Genomic DNA, 14,978 nt, shown 5'->3' with positions numbered 1-14,978 from the left:
GGGCTTAACACCACAGCACCTCTGCTGAGCATGACAACTCCATCCATCCATGAAACATCTAGGCTCCATCCACCCTTGCCTATCAGCTCCACACAGCCTTGGTTTAGAAATCCTATTTCTCTCCAGCCAGATCTGAGGTATAGGCTATTAGAGCATCTTATACTAACTCAATTAACCTGCAATTCAGTCGCTACTGTAGCTAGTTACCTCAGGTCACCAGTCCTTCAAAGAGCGGGAGAACAGGCTATTGCACATGGCTAGATTCCACATGCTAAGCCCATCTCTCTCTCTGCCACGTAGACCTTTCAAGTGCTTCTGTACTGTCTGGCGTGATTAGCTTAACACAGTAGCCGCTAAAACCCACCATTTCCCAGACGTCCAACTCAGCCCCATTATGGCTATACTGCTAATACCTCAGCTCAGAGAAGACACCATTAACACTCGCTGAAGGGGGTGGCTGATAATTGTTCTCGTTTGTGGTGGGATATTCACACTGCCTCGCTCTCATCCCACTTTTTTGAGGACCGCCAGATAACTTATCTACGGATGTGTTACATGGTTTTCCAGCAGGAAGTCAGCTTATTAAAGCAGTCTGCACATGCACCAGACCAAAGACTCAGGAAATGAGACCCGCTTTGACCTGACCTTCAGCTAATGTGCAGTCGAAAGGAAACACCTATAGCTGGACTGGATTTGCATACACATATAGGTGGAGTAGAATTAAATGCGGGGAAGAGGGGGAGGGGATAAACAAAGACATTCAGCCATTTATAGACGTTAATGCACTGGTCATTTTAACATATTGCCAAAAATAATACAAGTTTGTATCAGTTCTGGTACATAAAGTTTGATTTGAACTCAATATTAAACAGTTTATTTTTTTCTGTGTTAAATACATTTGTACATTTACAGAATTCAACTTGCTGGTGGAGACCAGCTAGTAGGATCAGGACATAACTGAGGTAAACAGTAGGCTACAAAACTGAAATTAACATTACACAATGTGATCATAATGCCTACATAACCTATTATAACAGTCTTATGACAACTGACATAACACTGTTCTGATGTATACGGTTGTGCAATATCGAACAAAACTATAAATATTCACAATTCACACAGCAAAACAGTGTATGCATCTTGACATAAGTAAAGGCTACATATGCAAGTTATGCACGCATTCACCCTATGAGTGATCACAGAAAATCTCCGCCCAGATTGAGGTCAATGAACCACCATTCTCCTCTGACTACGGTCATCCTTAAAGTGTGACATATGACAAGGGCACTGACTTCATGACTAGCAGGTGTTCTAGAGACGATGGAGGAAGAAGGAATGTGAATTGGACAGATTTTGACAAACGTAAACAGTACAACAGATGTATGTACATAGTATATGTGATAGAATGAGACTGACATTGCCGACATAGTAGAACAGACATACTGTATACTACACATTATATGTGGAAGGCAATTGCTATGAGAACTCATGGCTAGCAGGGCAGTGTTGTTAATAATACTGGTGTTGTTGCAGAATGACCAGACCCGACAATTATGTTTGATGTTTCGGGAGTGGACAGGAGCTGAGAAACTAACCATAAAAACACTAACTGTCACTATAGCGACAGGGATGATGGGCTGTCATCGGGGAAAGGAAAGAAGGGAAGGGTGGGACACGCACAAAACACACCTGTCTGACATAACAGTAGCAGCACACAGTGCGCTTTTTAGATGCTTACATCATTTGTTTTCTTTTTTCGCTAGCTGAGACACTCGCAGTGTGGCGGCCTCAATTGATCTTCAGCCCACAGCATGCCAAAGGGGGGAGAGAGAGGTCATCCTACCAGACAACACAGAATGGCTCAGAGACTCAAGTCCAGGAGAAAGACAAGCATATGGGGAAGGGAGGAAGAGAGCGAGTGAGTGAGAGATAGATGAAGGTGAAGGACGAAGAGTGGAGGAAGATTGGTTGGCTGGGAGTTTGAGGAGCCTGGAGCGAACATGGGATCTATGATCAATTATATTGGAATTGCTTCGGTAATGTTATACAGGATGCATGTGTGCAGTAAAGCAGTAACTCAGTAAAGTACTTGATTGATTTGAGTTGAGTTGTATTGACAGAGGAAGGGGACTATTGATGGTTAAGATGGGCTAAGGTCACAGTGTTCAGAATGTGCTCAGGGAGAGACATCACACAAGTGTTAAACAGTACTATTCCAATAGGCCCTGGTCCGATCCCAACCATACTCTAAAGGCTGCCACTGTCCACCTCATTTTTGGCACCACTATAGAGCATTATAATTTTATAATGTTCATATACTGTACATGTCATATTATTTTTGCTACATTCAGTGCGTTGATCCCTGTAACCTCTCCCAGTAGTAAACAATATTAATAGAGCTACATGGTTGAACTACCTGACAATAATACAGTGTGGCGCTTAATATAGTAAATATCTATAATGCACTTTTTAAAAAATTCTCCCCCTTTACAAAGAGATTGTGTTTTAGTTGTTCAAACACCCACCCACCCACCAACCCCCCCCCCCCCCCCCTCCCCCCCACACACACACACACAGCAAATATAAAATAAACACTCCCTCTATTCTATAACAGTTTCCAAGCATTTGAATGTCAACAGAAGCAATTATATATTTTCTCATTTCTTTTCACATTGGAAGATGCCTGTATGAACTATTTAGGCACTATTACAGAATGAAATGTGTCCTTTTAAACAGTGGTCTACTACAGTAAATCACCTGTAACCCTCAACAGGAAGTTACTCTGAGACAGGAAGTAACCGCTGAGATGTCCTGAGATGTCTGACAGCAGGGTCCTGTCTCAGTTCAGACAGTCTAGATGAGCAATGTCCCATTGTCATATTAACTGCCACATTGGAGAGTCACCTTCACATATTTTCTCCTTTTGAAAAACAATCATTCTCCCCTATGTCCATAGCCATTTTCACACTTTGGAAATGGCCGGAACTGCCATGGAATCCCATTCGTTCAGCGATATGTCAGTCAGACAGAAGATCAGTTTGACCTATTGGATCGCTGGCCCTCTGATCAGCTAGTTTTCTAAAGCATGTCACTAGATCAGCTAAGGTTTGGGCCTCCCCAGGTCAAAGGTATTTATATATATAGAGAGAGAAGCAGAAGAAGAAACATAAAAATAAGAGAAATTAGGGAGAAGGGAGGCAGAATGGAAATGTGTCGTCAGGGAGCATTGAATGTTTCTACTGAACCCAATGTTTAGAAATGGCTAGAACTGTTTCTATTAGCATCATTAGCCGTGTTAATGTGTGTACCAAGAAGCAAAATAGCTGAACAGTGGAACGAGTTGCTGTGAAAAAAACGACGTCAGTCAGTGGACTCTTGAATGTCGCTTCTCCAACTCAGAAAACAGTCTAAGGTCACAAATCAAAATAACAAACGCATGCGCTAGTGAAGACTTGTCCAAGAGTGTACTGCCGTAAGTGCTGATACCAATCTGTGTCACAGTCAAGAATTCGATATTGGGCTTCTTCTCAGCAGCGTCAACCTTCAACTCCAGTCAAAATGGCCGTTACAAGTACCTTGCGCAGGTTCCTATCGCCATGGCAACGCCCACAGATACCGCTGCTCATCCAGTCTCTGTCAGACACAGATCTCTATGGCAGTAGCCATCACCTTGGTCTTCTCTCGACCCAGAGAAGAGTGGTGCTGGCCAGGAGACTCCTCCTGAGGGGACTGGGGGTCAGAGAGGACGCTCCTCTTCAGGGGCGCTGGGCGCAAGAGTGAGGTCGTTCCTGGGGGAGTGGAGGGCTCTGGGTGTCTGTGGGAGCGCAATGAGGAGGAGGACAAAGAGGAGGTAGAGGTGCAGCCTGCAGGGCATACACCAGATGAACTGGACCTCTCGCCTCGCTTGGCTCGGCAGGAGGCACGGCGTCGGAATTCGCTGACCAGCTCGTTCTTGACAAAGCAGAAGACGTCCTTCACGTCGCATCGCTTCTCAGGTTCGGCAGCTAGCAGCCGCTGGAACATGCGCAGGGCGTCGTCAGTGAAGCGGCGCCACTGGGATGGGTAGGCCGCCGTGGGACACCCCGCACGATGCCAGCGCCGGAACTCCTCATAGAATGCGTCAGTAGGCAGCGCTGCCTCCCAGGGGAAGTTACCGGTCAGCATGCAGAAGACAAGCACTCCGAACGCCCAGATGTCCAGACTGGTGGTCACCAGGAAGCCTTCGGCACGACTGGCGCGGCACACCTCCGGCGCCGTGTACGGGATGGTGCCACTCACGCGCTTCACCCGGCAGCCCACTCTCCGCGTCATGCCGAAGTCAGCCAGCTTGATGCGTCGGCACTCGCGGTCGAAGAGGAGCACATTTTCGGGCTTGACGTCACGGTGAACCAGGTTCTTGCTGTGCATGAAGTCCAGAGCCAGACCCAGCTGCTGCATACAGCGCTTCACCATTTCCTCCGGAAGACCCACCTACAGGGAGGAGAGGAGGAAGGAGTGAAGAAAGAGAAAAGGGTGTTAGTTTTAGATTTTACAGTAGGGGAGGAAAACGAAGTACAATAAATGAAATGAGAAAGAAATAGAAGAGTTGTAGAGGGACTAAAGTGGGACAAAGAGGCTCTTTTTAAGCATTATATTGCACTCATCTTTAACAACCTAGAATAAGAACCTTTGCGTCTGGGTACCAGTCCCTCCACTGAAATTAAACGAGAGCTCTACAGTACACTAAATGAGTATGCAGCTCAAGTCTGAGCAAGGACAAGGCTCCAATCCCAGAACCACAGGGCTTTGAAACATTGTGCTTGATTGGCTAGGGTATGGGAGAACAGTGATTGGTGTGGAGATAAGTACGATCCAGTGCCAGTACCCAGTACCTGGGGAGGAATGATGTCGAACAGGTCTCCAGCGGGGGCATACTCCTGTCCAAAGACGTAGCTATCCTCGGTCTCGAAGAGTACGTCCAGGACTTTGATGATAAATGGGCTGCAGCTCAGTGTTCCCGTCAGGCTGTACTCCCTCAGGAAGCTCTTCAGCTTCGTCTTGCTCTTGGTCACAAACTTCAGAGCCATTTTTGTGCCTGATATGTACACACAGTGATGGACAGAATTAATTAATTAATAATTTAATGTCCAATAGGGAAATTTGTTTGGCAAGATTTCAGAAGATAGACAAGCAGACAGGCAGACACATGCACGCACACAGAAGCAAGCACACGCTCACACACACGCCTGAGTTAATAACATTACAACTCACATACTGTATCAACATTCTGTATAGCAAGATTATTAAAGGTTTTTTTTATATTCGTTTTTATTTCTATTAGTGTTGGGATTTGTATTTGGAATTCAGTTTAGTTTCAATTTGTTTTTAGACCTGTTTCAGTTCTATAAAGTAATTATTATTTCAATGTTATATTATAACATTACAGTTTTAGTGTTAGAGACAGAAAGTATGCGTGGGCCCGGCTAGGAGCCATTTGTGTTGTATAGTTTTTGTGTGTGTGTTTTTTCCAGGGGGCAGCAATACATAAGGTGATAGATCAGGTACTAGGTTGGGTTAGCTTTAAAGGAGCCATCAGCAGTTGCTTAATACATTTTTACTTAAATGAATGATTGTTTCTTGAATAATATAACTTATGAGCCTCATGAGCTTAGTTAAACTGTTATTCCCCATCAGAACCCAAAATATAAGCTTGTTTTACTTCAATGTTTATAAACAAAGTAAATGTAAACACACTGTAAAGCATTAAAGCATGGTTAAAACTATAATTTTGATATCATGGACGGTCAGTTCTTGTTTCCATAGCGCCGTCTATGAATTTGAAAGGGGTTACATTTCTCCAGAGCCATCCCTCAGCTTGTGGAGGGGAAAATGCTTTGTTATTTTTCTACTGCTGATTGGCTCTTTAAATGATAAAATAAATATCAATGTGACTAGGATTTAAAAGGAACAGTGCTGAAACTGGTACAAAAAATATTGTGGAAGGAAACTCTCTCTCGCCCATATTTACACCAATCCAATGCTTTTTCACCTCAGTAGGACATGTAAGAAGAATCAAGTTAGAAACCTAACGATTTTTTCAAGTGAGTGTGATGTCATCTCGGATATCCCAGACCTTGAAGTATTATAACCGGTCTTTCTAGAGAGACTAATGGTGATACAAACTAGACCTATTTGAAACATTGGCATCTCCTGGCAGCATTTACCTGTCAGATTCAGTAGCTTGAAAACCCCATAAGATGTTTTCCCCAAAGCTTAGAAGAAAAACTAAAATTTTATTTTAGTTTGTTTTGGAGACAAAGATAATAGTTTCAGTATAGTTTTCGTTTTTCAAACTGGTTTGTTAATTATTTTATTTCAGTTTACTAAATATTTTTTTCATGATTACTTTTAGTTTCAGTTTATTATTATAACCTTGTTGTACAGTATCAGAGAAATATTTTAGGCAAGGAACTTAACTGACATGTATTAAGTAAATTTAACTAAATATGACTGTTCTATCTGATTCTGTGTATCTGATACGATTTGAATCTGTTCTTTTTCCTGCAGTCTGAACAGCCAAAAAGCACATGGAATCGGATATTTCAAGCCACATTTCCAAACCACCTTCATAGGTGGTTTGACGTCAGAAATCTGATTCCTGGCCATGTGACTGAATGGTCAAATTTGATTTATTTGCCCTCAAGTGGTTTTTCAACTCTTATTTCGCATATCTTGACGTTTGCTAGCTACTCTGTTGACAGTTTGACAAGAACATGTGGTAGATAACTGACTTGTTAATTGTTTAAAAAAAACAAATTACTGAACGTGCTAGAAAGCTAAACAGCTACTTAGCAGCCTTGTTGACTGTTGTGTCTAGCCAAAAAGGACTTGTTTTGAAAGTTGGATCACCATCCTTTGAGGCTTTGAAAGTGTTCTTACCCTATGATTTTGTGCTTGACGTCTGGGAAACGTCCATTGGAGGCATTGTCACCTTAGCTTGCTACATAACTTCTGAGTGAAAGGAAGCATGAGCACCACCACCAATCAGCCTACACCACTGCACACATACCCGTCATTACTATGTCAGCTATGGTAGCCTTCTCAGCAAATGACTGCGGTCTGAACACACACAAATCTGATTTGGTCCCTTGTAACTTGCTGTTTGGACAATCAGTAGTCCAAAATGGATTTGAAAAACAAAACTAATTTGAGCATTAAGGCCTTCACTTTTACCCAGTCTAATGCCCTCTTCAGCTTAATGGCATGTAACCTTGTAATTAACTTTCAACCTGAAGAGCCCTTTCACCCTGACATCTTACACTATGGTGACCTTTGACCTCACAATGCCCTGTCACTGTAGTGCCCTTTTTCATTGACTGTTGACTCTATGGAAACTTTTGCCGCCAACAATGTCCCTTCACCACAGCCATGCCCTCTGACTCACCCTGTGTGCGGTGTGCCACAAGGTCCACCTTGCCATAGGTGCCCTTGCCCAGCTCGCGGATGTGCTCGTAGTGTTTTGCCACGTCTGCACCCGGCAGGGAGGTAATGGCCAGGGCCTGCATGTCCTCCACAGGCACTACTCCACCACCGCAGTAGCCCACCTTGGAGTTGTGAGAGCCTCCACCACCCACCCGGCCCGGCCCCAACAGAGACAGGCTCACCTTGACGCTGTGGGGCAAACTAGGGACAGAACAGAACACAGACAGACAACATAAATTCATGTGTCTGAGACAAGAAAAACTGTGTTACGCTAAATACAGCAGGCTTATTTGCGATAACACACATAAATGTGACAACTTGACCTTGAATGTCATTCAGTGTGTGTGGCCCAAGAGGTAAAATATGTAAAAACTGAACAGTACCGGACCCAAAATCATACCTTGTGGAACGCCACATGTGTTATGTATTTTCTCTGAGTTATGGTCACCAAGGGTGACAGAAAACTCTTGACTGGTTAAATAGGTCCTAAACCAATTTAGAACAGGACCGGAGAGGCCAACCCAACTCTCCAGTCAGTCCAGAAGGACATCATGGTCAACAGTGTTGACTGCAGCACTTAAATCCGAGAGTACAAGGACAAAGAGCTGTTTGGTATCTCTGTTGGCTTTTAGATAATTTACCACGGTCTCTGTGCTGGGCACGAAAACCAGATTGGAATTTTTTTTTGCTTAAGAATGTAAGTTTGGAGATTGGCTGAAAATTGCTAAAAGCTGAACAATCTCGATTACTTTTCTTCAGAAGGGGTTCACCATTGCAGTTTAGTGCAGTGGCGAAAGTGCCTGTAAACAGGGATTGATTTTAACAACAGATTGCACTTCGTCAGATATGCAATTAAAAAAAGTTTTGAAGAGAGTGTTGGGGATAGGTTCGAGAAGGCAGGTAGAAGGCTTAAATTGTGATATTATTTTCCTGAGCATATCTGTGTCAACCAGGGAAAATAAATCCATAGTGCCTTTGCGTGGTAGGCTAGGGCACAAACTTCTCATCAGTTCTTGCTATTTAATGTTTTATTTCTTATTTCTTACTATTATTATTTTTATTGGTGCTCAACTGTTATGAAAGTTATATTGTCAATTTTGTTTTGTATTTAAACGCCACTTTAAATGTGAGAAACATCCAATCAACTTTGCGCTCAGTAATGAGGTCATTCACGAGGAAGGTTTTACTTGTGATGACTTGTGATTGCTCTAACATTTAAAAGTGCCAAACGAGGGTGGTCTATGGTGATAGGTGGGATGGGCTGAGAGTGGCTGAGGGGTGGGATAAAAGCTTCCAGTACATATCTATGTCCATACAATTGATAGCGTAGCAGGAGTGAAGGGATTACTTGAGATGTGCCCAGTAAACATATTTGACTTGTTGCAGCTCTGGGCTATCTTTTAGAAAGTTGGACGCTGACTCAATTTCCTGAACCCTGAAAAAATTGTTAAGACTTTTCAATAGCATAGACTGACCATTAGAAGACAGAGGCAGGGCTCATCACCATCCCAAAGTTAAGTTTCAACCGTTCCAAATTGAAGATGAGCAAACCCAATTTAAAATACGTTGTTTCTTTTTATGTTTTGATATGCCAAAATGGGTCTACTCTAGAATCTGTCATTCACAGTGATTTAGAAGGCTAATAACAGTACGACTGAAATAGATATACAGTTGAAGTCAGACGTTTACATACACCTCAGCCAAATACATTTAAATTCAGCTTTTCAGGTTTCCTGTAATTTAATCCTAGTAAAAAAAATCCCTGTTTTAGGTCAGTTAGGATTTTTATTTTAAGAATGTGAAATGTCAGAATAATATTAGAGATAATTATTTATTTCAGCTTTTCTTTCTTCATCACATTCCCAGTGGGTCAGAAGTTTACATACACTCAATTAGTATTTGGTAGCATTGCCTTTAAATTGTTTAACTTGGGTCAAACATTTTAGGTAGCCTTCCACAAGCTTCCCACAATAAGTTTTGTGAAGTTTGGCCCATTCTTCCTGACAGAGCTGATGTAACGGAGTCAGGTTTGTAGGCCTCCTTGCTCGCACACGCTTTTTCAGTTCTGTCCACAAATTCTCTATAGGATTGAGGTCAGGGCTTTGTGATGGCCACTCCATTTCCTTGAATTTGTTGTCCTTACGCCATTTTGCCACAACGTTGGAAGTATGCTTGGAGTCATTGTCCATTTGGAAGACCCATTTGCAACCAGTGGCCCATTTGCAACTAGTGGCCCGGGGACTTTAATGCAGGGAAATGTAAATCAGTTTTACCTCATTTCTATCCGCAACTCTAGACCACCTTTACTCCACACACAGAGATGCGTACAAAGCTCTCCCTCGCCCTGGATTTGGCAAATCTGACCATAATTCTATCCTCCTGATTCCTGCTTACAAGCAAAAAATTAAAGCAGGAAGCACCAGTGACTCGGTGGGTAAAGAAATGATCAGATGAAGCAGATGCTAAACTACAGCATAGTTTTGCTAGCACAGACTGGAATATGTTCCGGGATTGAGGAGTACACCACATCAGTCACTGGCTTCAACAATAAGTGGATCGATGACATCGTTCTTCAGTGACTATGTACAGTACATACCCCAACCAGAAGCCATGGATTACAGGCAACATTTGCACTGATCTAAAGGCTAGAGCTACTACTTTCAAGGAGCAGGACTCTAACCCGGAAGCCTATAAGAAATCCCGATATCACCTCCGACGAACCTAACAATTTCACAACAACTACCTTACAAGTGTAAAGGAATTAATACGAATATGTACATAAAAAGATATGAATGAGTCATGGCCGAACGGCTTAGGCAAGATGCAGTAGATGGTATGGAGTACAGTATATACATATGAGATGAGTAATGTAGGGTATGAAAACATTATATGAAGTGGCAGGGCTTGCAAACTATTACAGACTACAAAGGGAAGCACAGTCGAGAGCTGCCCAGCAAGACAAGCCTACCAGACAAGCTAAATAACTTCTATGCTCGCTTCGAGGCAAGCAACACTGAAACATACACGAGAGCATCAGCTGTTCCGGACAACTGTGTGATCACACTCTCCGCAGCCGATGTGAGCAAGACCTTTTTAACAGGTCAACATTCACAAGGCCGCAGGGCCAGATGGATTACCAGGACGTATACTCAGAGCATACGCTGACCAACTGGCATGGGTCTTCACTGACATTTTCAACCTCTCCCTGACTGAGTCTGTAATACCAGCATGTTTCAAGCAGACCACCATAGTCCCTGTGCCCAAGAACACTAAAGTAACCTGCCTAAATGACTACCGACATGTAGCACTCACGTCCGTAGCCATGAAATGCTTCGAAAGGTTGGTCATGGCTCACATCAACACCATTATCTCAGAAATCCTAGACCCACTTCAATTTGCATACCGCACCAATAGATCCACAGATGATGCATTCTCTATTGCAATCCACATTGCCGTTTCACACCTGGACAAAAAGAACACCTACGTATGTGAGAATGCTATTCATTGGCTACAGCTCAGCGTTCAACACCATAGTGCCCTCAAAGCTCATCACTAAGCTGAGGACCCTGGGACTAAATACCTCCCTCTGCAACTGGTTTCCTGGACATCCACCATGCTGATCCTCAACATGGGGGCCCCTCGGGGGTGCGTGCTCAGTTCCCTCCTGTACTCCCTGTTCACTCATAACTGCACAGCCAGGCACGACTCCAACACCATCATTAAGTTTTCCAATGACACAACTGATCACCGACAACAATGAGACATACTATAGGGAGGAGGTCAGAGACCTGACCGTGTGGTGCCAGGACAACAACCTCTCCCTAAACGTGATCAAAAAAAGGATATGATTGTGGACTACAGGAAAAGGAGGACTGAGAACATCCCCATTCTCATCGACGGAGCTGCAGTGGAGCAGGTTGAGAGCTTCAAGTTCCTTGGCGTCCACATCATCAACAAATGAACATGGTCCAAGTACACCAAGAGAGCCGTGAAGAGGGTAAGACAAAACCTTTTCCCTCTCAGGAGAATGAAAAGATTAAGGCATGGGTCCTCAGATCCTCAAAATGTTTTTACAGTTGCACCATCGAGAGCATCCTGATGGGTTGCATTACTGCCTGGTATGGTAACTGCTCGGCCTCTGACCGCAAGGCACTACAGAGTGTAGTGCGTACGGCCCAGAACATCACCGGGGCCAAGGTTCCTGCCATCCAGGACCTCTATACCAGGCGGTGTCAGAGGAAGGCCCTAAAAATTGTCAAAGACTCCAGCCACTAGTCACAGACTGTTCTCTCTGCTACCGCATGGCAAGCAGTACCGGATCGCCAAGTCTAGGTCCAAGAGGCTTCTAAACAGATTCTACCTCCCCATCTTGCTAACTAACCAAGATGGCATAGCAGTCAGACGTCCTTTGTCCTCTTCTGGTGTCCCGCGTATATGTATATTGACATGTTTCTTCGCATACCTTTTTATATATTTTTATTTTCTAAAAACTCAACTTCAAAACACTCTCCTGCAACCCGACTCACTAATTTTTATTTTTTATTTTTTTGAATTTTACCCCCTTTTCATGGTATCCAATTGTTAGTAGTTACTATCTTGTCTCATCGCTACAACTCCCGTACGGGCTCGGGAGAGATGAAGGTCGAATGCAATTAGTCCTCTGAAACACAACCCAACCAAGCCGTACTGCTTCTTAACACAGCGCGCATCCAACCCGGAAGCCAGCCGCACCAATGTGTAGGAGGAAACACCGTGCACCTGGCGACCTGGTTAGCTTGCACTGCGCTCGGCCCGCCACAGGAGTCTCTAGTGCGCGATGAGACAAGGATATCCCTACCGGCCAAACCCTCCCTAACCCGGATGACGCTAGGCCAAATGTGCGTCGCCCCATGGACCTCCCAGTCGAGGCCGGCTGCGTAGAGCCTGGGCTCGAACCCAGAGTCTCTGGTCTTAGACCACTGCGCCACCCGGGAGGCTCGCCTCACCAATTAAAAAAAAAAGTATTATTAGCCTCAAATCTGAAATCCACAATATAAGCTAGCCAGAAGCTAGCCAGTTTACTGGCTAACGTTAGTATTCAGCTAACCATGGTTGGTGGTCATCAGCTATCCTTTAGCTCGAAAAGCAATTGCCAGTTTTGTACAACGCGACCGGACCTATTTTCTCTCCATATCCCCGGATTTCTTCCGCAAGCTCTGGACATTACACCTGGATCTTGCAGCTAGCTAGCTGCTATCCGAGTGACAATTGGCTTACGTCGGTCCCGGAGCAAACATCAATTATTCCGGAGCTAGCCAATTGGGCTACAATCACCTATCTGGACCCTACTGCCGACGCGGAGCTCCACCGGGCCTTCACGACTGGACAACCAACGTTATTTGCCCGAGGGAATTATCCAACTGGCCCCTCCGTCGCAACGTTACCTGAATGCCCATCTGCGGCCCGCTAATCGTTAGCTGTCTTATCGGCTGCTATCTGAATAGGTCTATCGGACAATTTTCTTGGGTCACTCTAACTATATCTATTTTGCCAATTGGATTGGTCCCCTCTACCACACGGAATCCCACTAATCTACCGACGGAAACGCACGAGGTGGCTAAAAACAGACCTCCATTCTCTGCCAGCTTGCTACCGATGGCCCGGCTAGCTGTCTGATTCGCCGTGACCTCAACCAACCTCACTACTCACTGGACCCTTATGATCACTCGGCTAAGCATGCCTCCTTAATGTCAATATGCCTTGTCCATTGCTGTTCTGGTTAGTGTTTATTGGCTTATTTCACTGTAGAGCCTCTAGCCCTGCTCATTATACCTTATCCAAACCTTCAGTTCCACCACCCACACATGCGATGACATCACCTGGTTTCAATTATGTTTCTAGAGACAATATCTCTTTCATCACCACTTAATGCCTAGGTTTACCTCCACTGTATTCACATCCTACCATACCTTTGTCTGTACATTATACCTTGAAGCTATTTTATCGCCCCCAGAAACCTCCTTTTACTCTCTGTTCTGGACGTCCTAGACGACCAATTCTCATAGCTTTTAGCCGTACCCTTATCCTACTCCTCCTCTGTTCCTCTGGTGATGTAGAGGTGAATCCAGGCCCTGCAGTGCCTAGCTCCACTCCTATTCCCAAGGCGCTCTCTTTTGATGACTTCTGTAACCGTAATAGCCTTGGTTTCATGCATGTTAACATTAGAAGCCTCCTCCCTAAGTTTGTTTTATTCACTGCTTTAGCACACTCTGCCAACCCGGATGTCCTAGCCGTGTCTGAATCCTGGCTTAGGAAGACCACCAAAAACTCTGAAATCTCCATCCCTTACTACAACATTTTCAGACAAGATAGAACGGCCAAAGGGGCGGTGTTGCAATCTACTGCAGAGATAGCCTGCAGAGTTCTGTCCTACTATCCAGGTCTGTACCCAAACAATTTGAACTTCTACTTTTAAAAATCCACCTCTCTAAAAACAAGTCTCTCACCATTGCCGCCTGCTATAGACCACCCTCTGCCCCCAGCTGTGCTCTGGACACCATATGTGAGCTGATTGCCTCCCATCTATCTTCAGAGCTTGTGCTGCTAGGCCTAAACTGGAAGATGCTTAACACCCCAGCCATACTACAATCTAAGCTTGATGCCCTCAATCTCACACAAATTATCAATGAACCTACCAGGTACCACCCCAAAGCCGTAAACATGGGCACCCTCATAGATATCATCCTAACCAACTTGCCCTCGAAATACAACTCTGCTGTTTTCAACCAAGATCTCAGCGATCACTGCCTCATTGCCTGCATCCGTAATGGGTCAGCAGTCAAACAACCTCCACTCATCACTGTCAAACGCTCCCCGAAACACTTCAGCGATCAGGCCTTTCTAATCAACCTGGTTATTTTTTTAAATGCCTTCATCACCATCTTTAATAAACATGCCCCATTCAAGAAATTTAGAACCAGGAACAGATATAGCCCTTGGTTCTCTCCAGACTTGACTGCCAACACAAAAACATCCCATGGCATTCTGCATTAGCATCGATCAGCCCCAGTGATATGCAACTTTCCAGGGAAGTTAGAAACCAATATACACAGGCAGATAGATATCCAAGGCTAGCTTTTTCAAGCAGAAATTTGCTTCCTGCAACACAAACTCAAAAAAGTTCTGGGACACTGTAAAGTCCATTGAGAATAAGAACACCTCCTCACAGCTGCACACTGCACTGAGGATAGGAATCTCTGTCATCACCGATAAATCCACTAAAATTGAGTGGATTTCACTCAATTATAGTCAACAGCACTGCACCCCCCACAGCAACTCGCCCACCCTACCCCATTTATCCTTCTCCCAAATCCAGTCATCTGACGTTCTGAAAGAGCGGCAAAATCTGGACCCCTACAAATCAGCCGGGCTAGACAATCTGGACCCTTTCTTTCTAAAATTGTCTGCCGAAATTGTTGCAACCCCTATTACTAGCCTGTTCAACCTCTCTTTCCTGTCGTCTGAGATTCCCAAAGATT

The 14,978-nt window shown here is 44.3% G+C and overlaps 1 protein-coding gene across 1 annotated transcript; it reads right to left on the bottom strand.

The window, feature by feature from the left end:
- Positions 1-3,202: 3,202 nt before the first annotated feature.
- On the bottom strand, positions 3,203-13,445 carry LOC139377455 (serine/threonine-protein kinase SBK1-like; the record flags this gene model as incomplete). The annotated part of the gene is made up of 4 exons (XM_071120485.1): positions 3,203-4,470; positions 4,872-5,074; positions 7,424-7,662; positions 13,429-13,445. Coding segments are annotated over 4 exons (1,293 nt in total), but the record flags the coding sequence as incomplete, so codon positions are not given.
- Positions 13,446-14,978: the final 1,533 nt, after the last annotated feature.

This window comes from Oncorhynchus clarkii, chromosome 20 (genome assembly GCF_045791955.1).
Source record: "Oncorhynchus clarkii lewisi isolate Uvic-CL-2024 chromosome 20, UVic_Ocla_1.0, whole genome shotgun sequence".
In the NCBI taxonomy this organism is placed as follows: Eukaryota; Metazoa; Chordata; class Actinopteri; order Salmoniformes; family Salmonidae; genus Oncorhynchus; species Oncorhynchus clarkii.
Note: the sequence above shows the minus strand (reverse complement) of the source record. Positions and strands in the feature narration are given on the sequence as shown.